General features: G+C 36.7%; 1 protein-coding gene across 4 annotated transcripts in view; it reads left to right on the top strand.

The window, feature by feature from the left end:
• EPHA6 (EPH receptor A6) overlaps positions 1 to 19,806 on the top strand; it is a 451,959-nt gene that overhangs the window by 334,662 nt on the left and 97,491 nt on the right. For all 4 annotated transcript variants that reach the window (XM_051779391.1, XM_051779390.1, XM_051779389.1 and 1 more), the window contains 3 exons: positions 603 to 673; positions 3,746 to 3,871; positions 12,027 to 12,212. In XM_051779391.1, coding sequence (XP_051635351.1) covers positions 603 to 673; positions 3,746 to 3,871; positions 12,027 to 12,212 — 383 coding nt within the window. The remainder of the gene's footprint in view (positions 1 to 602; positions 674 to 3,745; positions 3,872 to 12,026; positions 12,213 to 19,806) is intronic.

The raw sequence follows: 19,806 nt of genomic DNA, 5'->3' as shown, positions 1-19,806 counted from the left end.
TTTGCAATTTTATAGTAATCATAGAGGCATATGCTAAAACCTAATGTTTATCCTGTATGATATTTGCTATCTTAGAAGAAATAATAAATGAGTGCCTGGCTCACACTGCACAGAACCACTCAGCAAAAAGAAAGAAAAAAAGTGATCCTGATGTGAAGAAAAATATTTCTTTTTTCATGAAATGTAGTGAAGTCATTATTATTCAATTAGGAAGAAAATGTGAGCTTTTTCCACCCACTGTATATGAAAGTTAATAGGATAAAGTTTAATTACCACCAACTTACATATGCAAACAGGAATGCAGGGAAGTGATAATTTATTAAAGTATCAGAATTCTTTGAAGGAGTCAAACCTGAAATAAAATTTTGAATGAAATTTAAACTCAAGTAGTCACTTTCATGCTAATAATTCAACTCTGATCTGTTTTTCTTTGTATGTAATCTATTTGTAGTTCTTCATATTTCCCTCTTTAGATTCATAACTAAATGTGTATTCCAAATGCAAAGATTCTGGTTTTCATAACAGGGCAGATAAAACTTAATGTACATTTATTTTATCCATGGCAAGTATTTTATTTAAAACCTCACTTGTTTTCTTGAAAGATGCCAGTGGTACATAAAGGCCAAAATGAAATCTGAGGAGAAAAGAAGGGCTCATTTGCAAAATGGACATTGTAAGTAGTTCAACACTGTGTTACATAATATCTATATCACGTTTTAAATGAAGAATGTTCATTGTTTCCTGGATAGCTTTTTCCCCTGCTATTTTAATCTGGTCATTTGAGTAGTTCCTTACTGTCTGCATCATCAAAGATGGGGGGGGTTATGTCCTCTTGAACAATTTCACTAAATTCACTCTAGTTATTATGGGGTTTTTTTCATTCAATTATTAATATTTAATCAGTTTTTCATGCATATTTCTGTGATGTCTCAGTTGTTCTTGACATTAAATTTCTGCCTCAAAGTTCCTCTCTTGGTGACTATGTGACTTATTTGTATCTAGTTCTCTTTGGATTTAGGGATCTACACTTCCAACCACCCAAGAAATAAGAAGTGGAACGGGTTGTCTTTCCTCATGTTCCTGCTCACTGATCAGTACAGTGAAAGAAAATCCTGCCAGTCTCTCACGGGCAGTACATCAGTTCATATAGTTTAGTTTAGCTACCTAGTTTAAATTAGTTGCCTTACTAGTTTGTTTTTTTATTCCAAGGGTATTATACAAAGGGTACAAAATTTTATTTTTTCGTCATTTTGATAGCACCCCTGGAAATACCGTGATCAACACAGAAGTTAAGTCACCAGAAGTAAAATCTTTTTACAGGTGACACCACTATATCTAGCCAAGTGCCTCTTTCTGTCAAGGAAAAGGGCACATTTACCCATAAAGTATACTTCCTAGAAATATTTGTTTGCCATTTGTTTCCAAGCATGGTCAGAAATGAAAGAGGACAAAAGCCTTCCAGCAGGAGAGTTTGATTTATGCCTCTGAGTCTGTGACTGAATTTAAAAGAAAGCCTCACTCAGTGTCTTTCAGGCTGGGGTAAATGGTACCTGTATTTCATGTTGACACAAAGCTTCATCTCAGAGGCTTCTCGGTCATTTCAAGTTATCTCAGCATCACACTGGAGGGGGCAAATGTCTGCTCGTGTATGTGCTCCACAGAACCAAGGATAAAGCGCAATTATTGTGATTTACCCCAGCAGCCAAGCCTGTACTGCCAACAATATTCCCTCCTTTACACTAAATAGCACCTGCATAAATACATCCTTCATGCAACAACCTTTGCCTGGCTGCAGGCTGCCTATGGATTTGGGATCCACCATCTCAACCTGAAACAACACCTGGGACTGTGCAATCGCTCCCAGGACCAGCATAAGGGTGACCACTCCCAGACTGGCTGAAGCTCATCACATAATGAACTGCTTTAGACTCAGCTATTAAGTGATAAGAGGAATGACTGAGAAATGCTGAATTCTTTTTAAAGGGATTCTCTGGACCCAGCTACAGTAGCCTCCTTTTATCCCGATAAGTGGATGCATTATTTACATCAACTTCTGTTAATGGATTGAAAGTTTTCCAGAACTTAATCATCACATGGCAGCAGCCTGAAAAGGATTTCCATCCAGACAGTCCAAGAGAAACAATGATAAGTTCTTGAACATGCCATACTCAGGAACATAAGGGATGTCAGGAGTGCCAGCAAATGATGGCTTACCCGAGCCTTCCAAAGCCATCTGGCACCATCCCACTCTTGCCACGGCCATCTCCAAGGAAACAGACAGGAATTATCAAAGCCTTGGAAATGGATTTGGATATTTTTGTTCTCATCTTGCACCTGGCTCTCTGGTTGTTCCAGCTGACCAGTGGAGGACAAAGCAGCACAGTCCTCCAGGACTCATCCTTAGAGGAAAGGATCTCAAAAATTTGACCTGTTTGGTAAAAGGAATGTTCAGCCACCCACTGCTAAATGAAAGGAGTGAATTAGGAACCCGTGTTTTCAAAGTAAAGGAGAGGTTGCCTAAATTGCCCAAGGAGCAGTGAAGGGGAATATAAGCTGCCTTGGCTGCTAGTCTTGAGGCTCTTCCCCATATCACTGAACCCTCACTTGGTGTCACTTTAGACAGCCTTTCAAGTGACCAGCTCATATTTTCTCATGACTTGCTGCATTTTCCAAATTTACCAGCTGTACTTGAAGCATTCTTTAAGGATATAAGCTAAGTACTGAGGCTCCAAGGAGCCTCTTCAGACTAAAATATTAAATAGAATTCAGAAAGGAAATGCTTACAATTTAAAAAAAAAAAAAAAAAAAAAAAAAGAAAAGAAAAGAAAAGAAGAAGAAGAATGTAATTTAACATACCCAAAATCAAAATTGCATTTTCCTTACAATTTAACTAGGGCTGATATTTTGTCCTAGGAAGAATTTTCCAAAAACTTTATTGTCCTCTTAATTTTCCTGCCTGAAATGCTGTTTCTCAGGAGATGCTTGTTTTCATCTGGGACAGAGACAAAACAGCATAAGAATTCAGCACTCTCTTATCAAGTTAAATACCAAAGACTGAGTTTTATTAAGGCCTTTGAAATTTTCTTCCCATGGGACAGAATAAACTCTGGGACTCATGTAACTGGCAAACTTGACAGTAACTAGAGGTATAAATAACCTTCAGAGAAACTAATACTGGTATTTTCTCCATTCCATATGATAACACTGATTATCAGTCATCATTGCAAGCTGGAAGGATGTTTGTTGTAACAATGCACCAATCCTGAAGAAGTATCCGTGCTTTCAGTCACCCAGAACACCTCAGAAGGTTTGAGCAGGGCCCAGCAGGACCTTTTTACGCTTTCAGTCAGTACTTTGGAATGCTTTTGCTAGTGTTGGGTTGTCAGAGAATCGTTCTCTGTCTATGGAGTTGTAAGAACCAGCTCATTAGTGTCTTAGAAGCCTCACCTAAATAAACCACTTGAAAGATAAGAGGAAATGTTTAAGCCTGTGCTCAATCTTTGATGGCCCAAATGGGGACAACTCATGCATTTTGCAGTTGGCTCTGCGAAATCAGTAGCAAGCATTAGTAATTTGGGGTCATTATCCTCTTCTGTTGGGTTCTGGAACTTTAAACGTGGAAGATTTAATAATTTATTTCCAATCCTTTCAGTTGTCTAGTTTAAAAATAAATAAATAAATAAATCTTGTTGCAGTGCACAATGTCAAAGTTCTTGATTCCTGTTATTCTCTGGTTTTTTTGCAGTGCGTTTCCCAGGACTCAAAACATACATCGATCCAGACACGTATGAAGACCCATCTCTTGCTGTCCATGAGTTTGCAAAGGAGATAGATCCTTCAAGAATTCGTATTGAAAGAGTTATTGGGGCAGGTAAAACTATACCCACTTAAAAAAGAAACGTCCAGGCCTGGCGAGGCTACTTTTCTTGAGTCACCAGGATAACACAAGTGGTCAAGTATAGCAGAAAATTGTGGGTGTGTTTCTCTGACAGTCCTCTCTAAAGTGTGGTGTATCTGAGGTGTTGTATCCAGCTAGTGCTCCAAATATTTTCATATTTAAGTCCGGAGTTCTCTAAAGGGAGATTCTCCAACACAATATTTTATCCTAAATGTTTTTTAGGGCTTTATAATTTTTCTGGGTAGGGTTGGTTTTTTGCCTTGTTTGTTAGGGGTTTGGTTTTTTTTCCAGATGCACTCAAACCCTTGTGTCACTCAGCATTTGCCATAGTTATTGTCATGTGTTCTCAGTCACTGAGCGTGAAATTAGATCAGAATTTCTTTCTGTGGGGAGATAAGTTCAGAATGTAAAAGACTGAGAAAAAGTTATCCTCAAATAAAAAACAGGGGGAGGATGAGGGGAGGGAAAGGAAAGGCTGGCTTGGGACAGGCTTTCCTGTGTGGAGAAGGATCATTAGCAGAGGGGAAAAAGGAAATTCTGTTAAGGAGGTGGAGACAGTATGAAAGGTGATGGGGACTTGAAAAGCAGGATGAATGGAAAAATAGCTTCATGATCTCCTCCTATATCCCTATTAGTTCAAGTGTGTGGTGGAGACAGAAAGGAATTACATCTGATCAATTGTTTTAGACTGTTCTCAGGTATGGAGCATTTACCTTCAGTTGAGAACATCTCACTGGGGTTATAGGCCACTTCACAGCTGTTTGATAATGTTTCAGAAGTTCATTCATCCTGTATGTACATTGTTCTTTTTTCCCTAGGGGAGATAACGTGCCCCTTGTGTTTTCAGGGATCCTACTTTTGTTGATGTGCAATGTCTACTCCGTGCATTAAGTGTTATCCTCTTGTCTGAGGTTTGGTTTAATTGTCAGGTTTTACTGCTCAGGAAAATGATGTACAAGTATTCCCACACATTCACTTCTGGAAAGTCTTTGTGGAGTTAAAGGCTCATGGTTGCCTTCTAGAGTTCACTAGAGGTCCTGATGGTATTGTCACCAGCTCAATGGTGACAGAAAACACACCTTTGAGGTTAACACAACAAAAGTGAAATACTTGTAAAAAACAGTCTTGTAAAACCATTTCTTGTGTTCTGACTATGTGGGGCAGAAAACATTTCATTGTTGTCCAGGGCCTGAGATTGTTTGCTGTGTTTTACTCAGTTCATGGTTTATTGAGGACTTAGAGAGACAAGGCCAGAAAAGGGCCTTACAAACTTACCTAACTAGTGGATCTCAATGCACAGCTTATGACCAACATGCCATTCAGAAGGACCACCAACGTTTCTTACAGTTATAGCAAATTAAAACAAAAAACAGACTGACAAGGAGAGTCTGGAGTTCCTGTGGTACTTTACATTTTCTGTGTTGTTACCCTATAATGGCTGAGGAGAATTAATCATTTCTCAACCCCAACAGAAGGGGAAGGTGGGAGAGCTGAGAGTCTGTGTCAGAAATTTTGATGAATGTAGGAACAGAATCCAGCTCTGAAATATAATTTCTTCCTGCAAAGGAGATTAACACTCCCTGTCTTCATATTACACAGTATGGATATTTCTCTGTGTCCTCAAGATATTAAAAGTGACTAAATTTTGTAAATTGTTGTGTTAAAGGTGCTTACAGTACTGACTGCACAGATGTTCACCTCAATGTAAATTTATTTAGTGTGTTCCATGCTCCAGTGCCCATCTTTGAGCTACCGGGCTTTCTTTAACAATACTGTTTTATTACTTACTTACTTTTACCTTATTTACTTTCTTAAGCTTTAATGCCATGAAGAAAAAAAATGAAATCATTCACAATACAACAGACTTAAAAAATCAGTTACATCTTGTAAAAGGGGTTCAGTGGAAAGAAAACCTCGTTTTAATTTGCTCATAGTGAACCCACCAAAGAACTCATGTTGGAGAGTATTGCCAGGAAAATTACTGTCAGAAGACATAATGCACTGTGATCCTTTTTTTTATCTCTATTTCATATATCTTAGTCACTCTAGAAAGGAGAAGTATTTTTCCCTTAAGATCCCTCATTTAATGATACGTTACTACAATGACAAGAGCAGAAATAGCTTCAGTGTTGCTCAAAAGTGCTTTATGCACTAGAAAAGGTGATGTAAATAATATAACAGAAATGAAACCATGTCTGTTAACAAACAGGGGAGAAAAGTATTGGCCTGAAAGTAAGAGGGACAGTTCTGTTTCCCAGTGCAGTCCATATCTCTGGAGTACTTCAGTCCACCTGATTGCTTAAGCCACAAAATATGTAGTTCTGTGCAGCTTTGAAATTATGAGCTTGAGAGAGCCCCCAGAGGGCTGATTTCTGCAGAAAACCTTCTATCTGATTTCTTTTATTTCTTCCTTTTCTTCAGACATACTATAGATATTGATATCTTGGATTATAAAGCATTTTGAACTACATTAACACAACACTAATGTAACTACTGATTTCCAAGCAGTTGAATACCATAGGCAAGGATTGGGTTTATTGATTTTAGTTCAGATTAAAATTGTGTCCTTACTCTCAATTAATTCATGAAAATTCTTTGCTCAGCTTCTTTCCCCCTTTTCTTTTATGTGGGGGAGTGTATACTTTGACATTTTATTTTTATGTTTTTTATTTTTCTAAAATTACTTGGGCAATTTGCCATCTTCAAAAATATTCACCTACTAGGACTTGCAAACTGCTTGAAATGAAATTTAAACCTATTTCTATGCAGGCAAGATACAGGTTAAATACCATGGCTGAGGCACAGAGACTACAAATTCTTACACAGTTCTTTAATAGCTACCAAGGGACATAACATATCAGCATAATTCACAACAGTCCTAAAACTTTCTCTATGAATTCTCTCTAATTCTATATTAAACATTTCAACTGGATATAAAATGCATTTCTTATCACAGGAGAATTACTTATAAAGATACTTAAATTTTCACCTAAGCGAAACCAAAAATCAATATCTTTTACAAAATGAAACATCAATATCTTTTAAGAAGATATTGATGCATTTCTTAAATTTGTTCTGTTTTAGCAATTTATTTTGGTCAATGATTTTCGGTTTTAATTTCTGTAACTTTAATTTTTCAGACAACAATTATTTGCATTCAAGAACTAAAAGTTTTCATTTTCAGTTTTTAAAAACTGATCCTATTAACCATGTTACACAGACAATTGGGTCTGATCCTTCAGTGTCAAGTCCTAGTAACATAAAGGTAGTATTATATGATATTAAAAAAAGAGGAAAATGTCTAAAATTGTTGCTTACACACTGACTGCTCCAAATAACGATGATTTTCCATCAGATATTAAAAAAAGGTTCAGAGAAGGTGGCAAGAAATGGTCAAATTGAAAAAGCAGCAAAAACTTCTAGCAGAAACAGCAGATTGGAAAATAGCCTTTAGTAGTAACAAAGATCAAGATGACACTTGGCCAGCAACAGTCAAAGATTTCATAGCCAAAATAAAAAGGTAATGTCTCTACATTTATTTGTAGATTAAATTAACGCTACTATTGCAAATTCATCTCATTAGGCAGGTAAGAATAAGAAAAGCAAAGCAGCAACAGTTTAAGAATAGACACTGAGTTTGTGAGATTACTTCAAGAAGAAAATGGTGCAACCTCTGTTAAAATCCTTTTCCAGGTCCTCCTGGTTGACTTTTACTGAGCTGATGTTTTTGAAGGCAACCACAATGTTCTGTGGAGACAGTTAATTGAAAGTTTGATCTCAGCTCTCCCAGTCTCCCCTCTGACACGCTTTTGGCATTCCAGCACATCTCCAAACACTCTGAATTACTGTCCTTTTTTCTGATGCCTTGGACAAAACAAGGCAAAGTGAACTACATAACTTGCAAAGTCCTCTCTAAATTATTCAGGCTTTACCTACTCCAGGTGTAGACACAAAATATCACCATTAAAGTAACAATATCTGCCCATAAATATAGATTCAAGATGGATGCACAGACAGATTTCTGCCCCTGAGCAGCTTCCCATCATCTCCTGTCTTACATCTAGTTCATCTGAGTCAAAAAAACTAGTTTTATAGACCTTTTGACTGAATGAAAAATTATCCAAGTTAATAGCTGTTAATGGTCTTTTTTGTTATTCTTCTAATATCTTCTCACTCTGTCCTCCTGTCTCAAACAGGAAGGTAAATGCAGTAGGGGAAACAGTTTACAACCAAAATGGAATTTGCAGTTTGATAAAAAATTCGTAATAACAAGCAGATTACAATCCAAAAAGCAAAACAGGACCTATTTGTGTTACCTGCTTAGCTTGTGATAACACCAACCAAATAAACATGTATTAATGAAGCTCACTTTCTAGCAATAGTTACAATGATAATTGTTTAAATGGTGCAATTCCCTTTTATTTTATCTGCTCTTTATGACAAAGTTTTAGTATTGTTTAATATTGTATTGCATATTCTTGGATTCAAAACTCTTGGCTGATTTTTTTTAATCACTAATATCAAATATTCCATCAGATCTCATATTGGTTTATTCCAAAGATCACCATGTGCCTTTTTGCCAGTTCCCAAAATTTGCCATCAATTCATTACCGTAGATTTTCTTCAGATGGTCCCTTTCAGCAACTCTCATATTGAGCTTGCTGCACCTACTGACATTTTATCATATTATTTGTTTTTATCTTGCCCATGACACTTTTTTCTGCCCCCTCACTTCTTGCTGTTTGGTTTAAGGCTTCAGCACCTCTTCAAAGAAGGAATTCCCAGAGGTACTTTGTCAAGTCTGTTTTAACAGGTAAAATTAGCCTCTTATTTCCTTTGTTAGAATATTGAAACTCAAGGAAGAGACCAACTCCTCAATTTTTCACAGAGAGTAGACTATAGTCTTTTTATAATCTCAATCTCCTGCTAGTTCTCCTACAGGTGTAATGACTGAAATGGGAAAATGAGCCAAGCTGCATTTGGTGCTGTGACCTTTCAGTTGTATCAACAGCAACTATCTGTGCTGCAAGACATTTGTTTTGATCCCATGTAGTAATACCAGACTGCATATCTCTCTTTTAAGGGGCTGACTATTCCTATTTCACTGTAAATAACACATATGCTCTGACTGAGTGAGAAAAGGGATGTGTGGTTTGCACAGGGTAAGTTTCTAGATTGCTCAATCAGCTTCTTTGTGTGTAACACACAGTAAGATGTATGAGGTTTAGATCATTAAACCAGGGATTATTTAAATTTTATTAAAACTAAACAGACATTGAACTCTATTTTTTCCTCTAGTTATCATCAGCCTTTTCCCTGGAGCAAGGAAAGCCGTCGACTTCATTGACATCTGGCTCTCAGGTTCCACTTAGTACACATGCAGTCGTGAACCTTTACTGCTGCAGGGTCAACATTTATCTTGTTTATCATCAAACCTGAGCAATGAGACTTAGATTCTTAGATTTAAAAAATCCCTTTTGTTGAGCACATTCCCCCTTGACTTTGAAAACATTGAAAATGCTTTATCTGAAGAAAAGAGTAGAAAAGTTACTGTGGGATGAAATCTTGTCAAACTCTCCATGTAAATAACACAATGCTTTAAATTGTATCATTGATTTCCACCTAGTCTAAAACAGAATTAGAAGTTATTACACACACTTTAGGTTTCTAAATGTAGGAACTGTGTGTTCTGGGAGCTGATGATCACTTACTGTCTGTTTGACATCATGTCACAAAAAACCTGCTGTTAGTCTTTATGTTCAGCAGTTTATCAATCCTAATATCCAAGGGCAGCGAAATTCTTTTCCAACTTTACAAATCATGCATCCAAAAAAGGTAAAAGGAACAGGTCAGGGCGAAGACACAATATTCCTTCTCCAGCTTTAGATGTTGAGATAATAAATCTTGGGATTGTAAGCCCTTCTCCTGCCCCTTTCAGTTTAATTTATTTAAAAACACTTGGTGAACAGCCTTTTACAGTCCCTGAGGGATGAAATTCTGAAGTTGTAGTACTCTTGTATAATCTTGTGTTAACAAAACCATTTATTCTATAACGTATGCTTTCCAAATTATTCTCAAAAATGAGATTTTGCAGTTCTGCAGATTTATTGATCACAAAATTTCTTTAAAAATCTGGATATTAAGGCTCCATTATTTTTACTTTTCACTGTTTCATCAAGAGAAAGAAATTGGAAATTTTTCTCATTTTAGGCATTTAATTTGGAAAGAAACAGTAAGGTGAAATAAGATCGTGGCTTTGGAGATGTGTTTTGGCTCTGCTGGACATATCATAGAAAATTAATACACCATGTTTCCTTCAAAGCATTCAGGTTTCATGACTTTCTTTTATGGTAGGACTTTACAGGTCCAAATTAGCCACTACTTTTTCAGTAGTCAGGCAAGCAAACTTTTAGGGAAAGCCTTCTAAAGGGGAAAAATTATATAGGAAAATCCTTCTACAACTTCCACTTTTGTCAAAAGATTCCCAGAACATTAGTCTAGTGACACGTGGTGTGACTCTTGGGGATGGTCTTGTGCAGGGCTAAGAGTTGGACTCCATGATCTTTGTGGGTCCCTTCCAGCTCAGCAGATTCTGTGATTCTGTGACATGTATTTTCACACATCTTCAGGGAAGCAAATGCTTTAATTTGTTTTTGAAAATTAAGTAGAAATAAAACAAATTGGGGGAAGGGGAGGAGAGGGGAGATTTGTGCAAAGAAGACCTGGGAAATTTTATTTTTTTTTATCTGTTTCAGAAGCTGATAATTTATTCAGAGATTATGCTCAGCATCTGTTAATTGTACTCTTGCACTTGTTGATACCTCTGCCTTTGAAGTGAAAGACTAGCTATGAAACTGTTCTTTTAATCCCTCCACTCTTCCTGGATCTTATTGACTAATAAAACTTCGTTTTCTTTTAGTGGAAATGACAGAACCTAATAAAATAAAAACTGTATGACAATATCCATTCTAATCCTGCAACATCAGATTTTCTGAAGTGAAGCTTCTGCCTTTAAGGTCTCTCTCTTCTAGACTTGGTTAATATCTGAAGGCACACTATTACATGATGGAGCTTTCCTATTTTCTTTTCTTTTCTTCTGTCCTTAAAGTTTAAGGAAAACTAATTCAGACAACACTTGATGGAGGGGGTAACAATTTATTTCCTCCGGTTGGACATATATATCTGTTCATTATTCATTTTTTGGTTTTTTGCAGTTCTGATTCCCAAATGACTGAGGTAGAAAATTTGGTTTGCTATGGAAGTTCCCTGCACTGCGTAGTGCTTTGAAATATTTTTGTGAACGTTGCTTTTCATTTACTGAATTATGACCGATTGAAAAGTGACCTGCAGGCATGCAGAGTATGTTTGGTAGAGGCTTTAAATAGCTTCTGAGTGACTTCAAGATCAGAGGAAAGTTGTGATTTCCATACAAATTCGATTAGTAAATGTGTGAAGGGAATGCAGGGACATGTGTTCCTCACAGGCCATAATGTACACAGGAGAACATCGGGGGGAAAAAGCTCTGACATTCCTCTCGTTATGCAACTCAGTCCAGATTTGCTGAAACTCTTGGCCTTTGGGTGTCTGAACAGGGAAATGCATAATTAATTTCAAGTAGGTGTGTGAGTCTATTTAAATAAATCATGTGCAAGTGCTTTTCTGGGACATCATAGCACAAAGTACTTTTTAAATACTTCCTACAGTTTGAGGATAGCCAAGTATTCTGATGGTCTCAGGGTTTTTCTTATCATATAGGTCTCAGTGCATTTCACCCCTAGAGATAAATAGTGCTATAAATAGATATTTTAGATAGATATTTTGTCATCACTGGAATAAAAATCTCAAGTGTCCTTACATTCCTTCCTTGTGGCATTCTCAGTTATATATCACACACATATTGATATCAAAATTCAGTCTCAAAATCTGAGAGTGATACAAGTCCCCATGATCTCGCAGTGTGGTACAAAGGAAAGGTGATTATTTGTTGTGAAGCACTGTTGAATATTTTGGGTTTCGGGGATGTGATGAAATTCAGGAACTTGCCCACTTCTAAGAGTTGTGCGGGTTTCTTGAATATTTTTGTGTACATGCACTATGAGTGATCTAACCTATATTTTATCTATTTAAGGTGAGTTTGGAGAAGTGTGCAGTGGACGTCTGAAGACACCAGGAAAAAGAGAGATCCCTGTTGCAATTAAAACTCTAAAAGGTGGCTATATGGACAGGCAGAGGAGAGATTTCCTGAGGGAGGCCAGTATCATGGGACAATTTGATCACCCAAATATAATTCGCCTCGAAGGAGTTGTTACAAAAAGTAAGTCACTAACATCTTTAGTTAAGACTTTGATGGTGGTTTTCCTATTCTATGTCACTTAGTATCAAAATTAAGCATCTATGTTCACATTCAATATGCATTACAGTTCTCAGAAATCTTCCAAATCGTGAAGTGACAGTTGATACTGCAAAGTTCGGGACCAGAGTAGGAAATGCAAAGCCTATCTGTTTTCAATTAGAAATGTTTTAGTTTTTAACAACAATCATCCTTATTTGAGTGATGTCTTTACAGGTTCTTATGAAATAGACTGGAGAGGTTGCCTGTAGGCAAGTGGAGAAAACCATAAAAGTAACTGAGTTGACAATGAAGTCAAATTGTCTTGAAAAGTATCAGTTATACTCTTCTTTTTGCAGAAGTATTTATTATATATTTGGTGGAGACTTGCTGGTTTCGGTACCAGAAGAGATAAATTTCCTGTTTTAAAGAAATAAAATGTAAACACTTTGTAACTTATTGTTCACTTTACTAAAATTCCAGAATAATCTACAAAATGTCTTACTGTACGTAACAGTTGCGGCTGCCAAGAATATCCCTTGCCTCTGAAATCCAGCGTTTTTAGTGGTGTTCTGGACTTTTCTGAAATGCTGAAATATCTAGTGCTCACTTAAGTATTAAGTAAAAAGACAATAACATACATGTCATTTCTTTAATGCCATCTTTTTTCCAGTAATGAATTAAAAAACTGGAATTAAAAAAACTATTTTCTTTTCAAAATTGATTCATCTCAACTAAGCCATGTTGCTTGCTAATTTGCAGTACTTATATTTTTCTTTTAAAGGGAAGTGTTGTGTGTGTAAAACAATAATGTCCTCTTACCTTCACAGTAAATACAGTAAATATGTTATGAATATTTCCTGTTTTCACCTTGTTACAACATCAGAAGCTGTGTTTGGAAAACACAAAGTACTAGAACAAAGAGGGAAGTATAGCTCCTGAACTCGTGCTGTTGGAATGGAATTGCAACAGGTTTATGGAATGACCCGCCCATGTGCAAATCTGTCTCCCTGTGGTTCTAAATTAAGAAGAAGAGGACCTTTTTCTTTCTTCACACAGTATTGCAAGGGTAAATTTATTATTATTTAGGTATGTTTGGTTACTAGACTAACAAAATCCATGGCCTTGCAGAAAAGATGCAGCTTTAGTCTCGCCATTGCTCTGCTCTGCTGACAGCAAACAAGAACACAACTTAACCCAGGCTGAGCAGCTCTGGGGACCTTTGTCAAGAGATGTAAATATGTAGGAACTTAATTGAATTTAGCTCCTTGCTTCATACTGAACTAGCATAGCAGCAATTAAATTCCACCAGTCTTCCCCAGTACCACAGGTATGACCAGGATCCACGTGGTGGATCTAGGAGGGTGTTTCTCGCTCCTGAAAAATGCAAATGGCTGTGATTTATGAACAATGTTTGAATCCAATTAAATGGCACACACAGAATACAGTATAATGTACTTGGCCATGGCATGATTGTTTAATCTTTGCCCCATTTATAAATTTTCTTTCCATAATGACTTTTCATGAGCCTAGAGAGAAATCAAGATTGCATTCAGAGAGCAGAATCAAACAGATAAATCAGTGCTCCAGCATTTGTTAATGTTCTACAGGAAAGGTGATTATAGACACCTGTAAGCCAAAAAGTCATCATTAGCAGCTCTGCTTTTCCCTAAGCTGTCAACAAACTTTATTATTGTTTTGTAATGTTTGTTTAAAGGTAATATAAAAATAGTAGGTACTACTGTTATAGTTACACTGTCCTAAAAAATTATGCATTTCTCAGATATAAAATAGTACTGAAAGTTTGAAAGAAAATATTTTTGGGTCAGGTAGGTTTATAACAAACAAACAAACAAACAATTATAAAACCGCAGTTATAGAATGAAAAAAGACTACATGAATTATCAGCAAATTTCACCCCAAGGCATATAAAGTCCAAGTTATATAAAGTGTGAAGGACAAGGTTGTGCAGCTGTGCTCTGCTGCAGGAAGAAGCCAGAAGGAAGGCTGAGCAATGGACACATCCACCCTGCTCTGCTTCCCTCCTTCCAGTTTATCCTTAGGATGGTGCCTTGCATTTACACAGCTCCAACTGTGCTATTTAGAGAACAACATGACTTTAGCTGGGAGAAGAACAGTTGTCTTGCACTTCACTAAATCCTAAGTGTAGAACTGCAGAATCCACCACGGGACAGAAATTTCCTGTAACTAAAACATGTACTATAAAAGTCAGACAGAACTTTGTCCTAGTAGAGTTATTTATGTAATGATAGCATGATTAAAAGGTGTTCTGTGCTGAAACTAAGATTAATAACAGCAAAAACTATTTATCTGATGTACATTACAATTCCACTAACCTATAAAGGCACATCAGATGCAGTAAATTTGATTAATAGATGTGTTATGCTGTTCTTAGCACATGCTTTCCTCTTTGTCATTAACTTCTAGCTGTTGCTGGTATATATTGCACCAGTTTATAAGCAGTACCTTCCATTCCAGTGTCATTGACTATTGAACAAAAAAGAAAAAGGGTTTGGTTGTAATAAGCAGAAGTGCTCTACCAAGTCAATAGGTATCGACTGGGGCAATAACAAATTCTCCTGTTCATTACAAATGAGAGCTTTTATCTGGTGCTACCAGCTAAGCAGATGTTAACTTTTAAATTATGCTGTTTTCAAAATTGCTGTGTAATATGTACTGTACAGGATGAAAAAATGTGAAACTAAGCCTGCTCAAAAGTAGGTCTGAAACAGAGGTTTAATTCCTTTTCCTTATTGCTTCATTTCTCATTTGTCCTAACCACAGACCCCAATCACAGAGAGCAGTAGGCAGAACAGTTGCTGTAGCACAAGCTCTCTGTTAGCAGAGAGTTCATTTCAAGGGCAATTTGCTGGGCCAAGGCAGATACACCATAGCACAGAATCTGAATCTGATCCCTCACTTGTATTGCTGATCAGAAGTCACAGGGAAAACTTTATTCCTGTTAGGTTTCTTTTAGCAACACCATTCCTTACATGGTTTGCCATAAAAGGGCTGCTCATTGCCTTGCAAATTTATCATAGGTGCTTAGGCACTTTATGTAAACATTCATAAATGTTAGTGTTTATGGATTTAATACAGTGATAATTTTTGGATCTCTTCTTGGGTGTTTCAGGGCATGCTCTGATCAGTTTTATGTCCCTGGCCAAGCTGCTGCTATTTCAATAACAAGTATAGGAAAAATAACTTCTTTCTCCAGTACAAACATATATGACCATCATTGAAAGCTGGGCTATGCAGAAAATGTCTTCCACTTCTACATCCTGTCGAAACCTGTGTTGCAGATTTCCTATTAAAAGTCTGTAAAATAAATTAAAGTAAACATCTGACAGCATAACTATGTCTACAAAAGACATGAAAAATGGTCTCTGACTATTGTAACTGTACTAGAGGAAATCCAGCCTGGAATCTGTAGTTAGTTTAGCTTGATGGTATCTTACACAGCAGTTTAAAGCACAGTCTAATCAGTGCTATGTAATGCTGTGTCAATATGAAATAACAGGGTATGAGAGGGCTTTATTATATTTATAACCTGTTTGTTACCCTTCCCCTCAAGCTTTACCCTAAATAACTTTCAGTTGTTAAAAATGATTTATGAGGAATTGTTTCTGTTTCCAAATTTTGACTACTGGAGGATTTGCACCTGTCACACATACAACAGTAATCTTTTTAAGGCGTTCATTTTCTTTACCCCCAATATGGATATTGATATTCTCCAGAAGAATTTTCAGAAAAGTCCCAAAATGAAGCTAAATGAAGACAGCACCTAGGCTTTTGGTTCTGTGTAAACTCACATCCTCAAACACTGAGCCTGGGTTTGGAATGACACTTCCAACTCCCTTATTGTCTCCTCACTGTTTTGATTTAGTGGTTTTCAAATTGTGAATGCAATTCCAGCTCTGAAATCTTTAGTCAGTCATCTAGCAGATTGAATTCAAAGCTTTAATCATTAATTTTCTTTTCAAATAATTGTATATAACCTGTTCAGTGCAACAAAAGCCTTAAAATCAGTGCACCTTACCTTGTCCACAAGGAAGGCAAAGCAGCATCATGATCCTTTTTCACTACAATTTACTGTATGTAACTCTTCATATCTGACTCCTTTTTCATTTTTCAAAAATGCAGGACATAATGAATTCATTTTTTTCAGCCAAGACATTGTGCTCTGGGCCTTTGAGCCCTTAGTGTAATGAATCTAATGTTACCCTTTTCTGCAACCTGTTAACAGGTTGCAACTATTAAGTGGAGTTCAGAATTCCTTTGAGAAGGCGAAATATTTTCCAGAACGTGTGTTTGTTATACACATAATTTGGGGTTTATACAAAAGGATTGAGGAAAATTTGTGGCAGTATTTGAAATATCCTTGCCTTGGTCATGGTTGTTGAAATTGTACTCCCAGGAAGTGTGATTCTGCAAAGTTTAAATGCTGACCTTTTAAGAGCCAAGTTGTGACTATTTGACATAGGCCGGACCATGATAGCTTAGAAAATATGATTATGATTATACACAAAAATACAGGACCTATATTACAGTATTTATCATGCAATTCTGAAAAGCAAAACCTTTTGGACCAGCAGAAAACATATGATGTTAATAAATTCCATGTTAGCATTATAGGTTACACAACACAGTGTAACCTATTTCAAATCTTACATTTTCATCTGTCAGTAGTCTCAGTACACCACTGAAACACCAAGAGCATTTCCAGGCACAGATGTGCTTGCTGGAGGCCAAAATGTCTTCAAATCCACCCCTTGAACCCATGTCAGGCATTTGCACCTGCCTTATGCAACACAGGAGGGTATGAAGATATTATTCATCCATGGATATCTCGCATTCTGATTGTGGACAATCCACTGTGACACAAAACAAGGGTGACACTATGTGTGTGTCATATTAACCAGAGGGCTTTACATAAAGCTGAATTTGTCTGATGAACCATATTGTAGTTATGCACATAATTATAGATAAAACAGCAGGATTTCAGTTGTATCACAAATTTTTCAGTAAGTGGAGCTGTAATTTTGAATTTGGCTCACTCCCTTTATTTTCCTTTGTGTCCTATTTCATGGATAAATATCACAACACATTACTGAATTCAATGTTGCTGTGGTGAGCAAATTAACACAAAACCTACATTGTTAGCCAAGTTTAGGAGATCAATTTATTAGAATATCATCCAAAACACAGAGCTGAAAGTTAGAGCTCTGCACATGATTGCTGTTAACACAGACAAAACTCGGTATCTGTAGCCTTCTTGCCAAATAGGTTACTCTTCATGACTGGTACTCGAAGAACATAATTAATGTTGATAGTACTGAGCTATTTTTACACACACATGCATGCGTGTGAACATTTCAAATAGCACTGGCAAACTACCATGCATCCATTTGTTGAAGGTTGCTGGCAAAAATTAAGAATACACAATACTTGTTCTCCTGAATGACACATGCTTAGAAGAAATTGGCTTTTAAACCTCAGGAAAAATTAAATATGTCTTTCATGCATTGCATTCTGAGAAACTTTTTTCACAAAAATCAAAGAGCCATTACAGTTTCCTGCAGTTCAGATCAGTCACATTTCTGTGTTCTGCTTTTCTCTTTTGCAGTTAGGAAGCTATACATTATACCTACCAATTCTGCTGTAACATCTTTCACAGGATGATAAGCAGTGAAGAACAAGCATATTGTCAGACAGTAAAACAAGCATCTTGTTAGCAGCAGCTTAATCTGCCCATGATACACTATCTAATATGCTGAACTTCTATAATTCTGCTTTTATAGGTTACATCTGAGAAACAGGATTTCACTGTCTTCAGGATCCTTTGCCTATAGATGTTCTGTACTTAGACATGCAGGACCTGGCTTTCAAAGATATTTAGATGCTTTGATGGGAGATGTGGTTCTAGTAGAAAAACAGATGACAAAAATCGTTCCTACTAACAGCCATAAAAAGATAAAGCCCTGTAGATGAGATATGTCCAGACTATTTTTTCTTTTCTTTTGAAGGAAATGCACAGTCATGAATTTCCATAATTAGCATCATTATTAACCACAAATTATTGCATTTCCATACATCTACTGAATAAAATATGCAGTTTCTTCCTCCACCACGAAAGTAGAGAAGAATATGGTACAAAAAGTTAAAGGGCAAGAGTGTGTAGGAGACATTTGAAGGGTTGGGGCTTTTTTAAACAACTGCAACCAGAAGATTCAGCGAATAACAGGGGGAGACAAGATTGCACTCTGCTGACAGATTTGCTGCATACCATGGCTGATCTGTTGCCTGTGAAAGAAAACCATATAAGCAATGATGAGAGAAATTATAAATGACAATGGCAATTGCAGCTGACAGTTAAAGGAGTGAGGGGGTTAAAGAGTGTATATAAAGCAACCAATAAATCCCAATTCACAAGTTGTACTTGGTTGATTTATTTTGATAACTGTACATTTATTTCTTCTTCTGTATAGAGGCAAAAACAGGCTAGTAAATATACATGTAATTGAGCACTGGTAAAGACCTGTTGCAACTTTATTTTTGCTAAATCTTTGCTGGGAATGAGGTGTTCTCACTGAATTGATACCAAGACATGCTGAGTTTGAGAGTAATTGCTAATGATGGCTAAGAAGGGTTCTGCTGTATTTTAGAGCCCAGCAAAGTCAGATTATATCAGAAGCATTATTTGGTAAACTTCAGTCTAATTGTTAAATATTACAGTATACTCAAAATTGAAGCATGGTTGTGTTCTTTTAAAAGGCAAATTAAATAAACTTTGCACCATTTTTCAACAATAAATCATTCTCTTGTAATTCACGGAATATTCAACATTGAGCTGTGAAGGATACTGAGAGGTCACCTGGTCCATCTTCCTGCCCCAAGGTGCAATCAATTACATTTAAACTAGTCTGGATAGACTTGCCTATCCTATTCTCTGAAACCTTTCCTGGTGAAGATTCCATAGCCTCCCTGGGCAAAGTTGAGTGTTTAACTGTTCTCATACTTAACCTTCCTAGTGTTAAATTGAATTATTTTTCTTACTGCACCTTAAAGCCATTAACTCTTTTCCTGTTTGTGGTGGAACAGCTTGTGCCTTTCCTCTTTGCAGCAATATTTTACGTTTGTAGACCATTATAATGTCTTTACTGTCTTCAGTAAGTCAACCAGATTCTGTCAGGTTTTTCTTCATGGTGTATGTTTGCGTGACCTTTGGTCATTCTTAATGCTTTCCTTTGGATTCTTTCCAGTCAATTAATATCTTGTCTGAAGTATGGGTAAAGCATGGCTTTCAAGAGTGGATTCAGTTGATGCTGAACCTTACCTTCCACTAACAAGCAGGAAATAACTGTTTTAAATGTAAACTTTGTTACTCATCTCTAAATACATGTGGTTTTCAATAGCAACCATAATTGGGTTTTATTTTGATTTATTATTACCCGTGGATCCTCCTCTGTGAAACAGCTGCCTGGATGTATTTGTGTGGTTCTTTTCTGCCATCTCAACTGACCTGCTTTGTCTTCCAGAATTTTGTTCTGTGTTTTCT

This window comes from Manacus candei, unplaced genomic scaffold (assembly GCF_025592945.1).
Source record: "Manacus candei isolate 608988 ecotype Guabito, Panama unplaced genomic scaffold, ASM2559294v1 h1tg000014l, whole genome shotgun sequence".
NCBI lineage: Eukaryota > Metazoa > Chordata > Aves > Passeriformes > Pipridae > Manacus > Manacus candei.
Note: the sequence above shows the minus strand (reverse complement) of the source record. Positions and strands in the feature narration are given on the sequence as shown.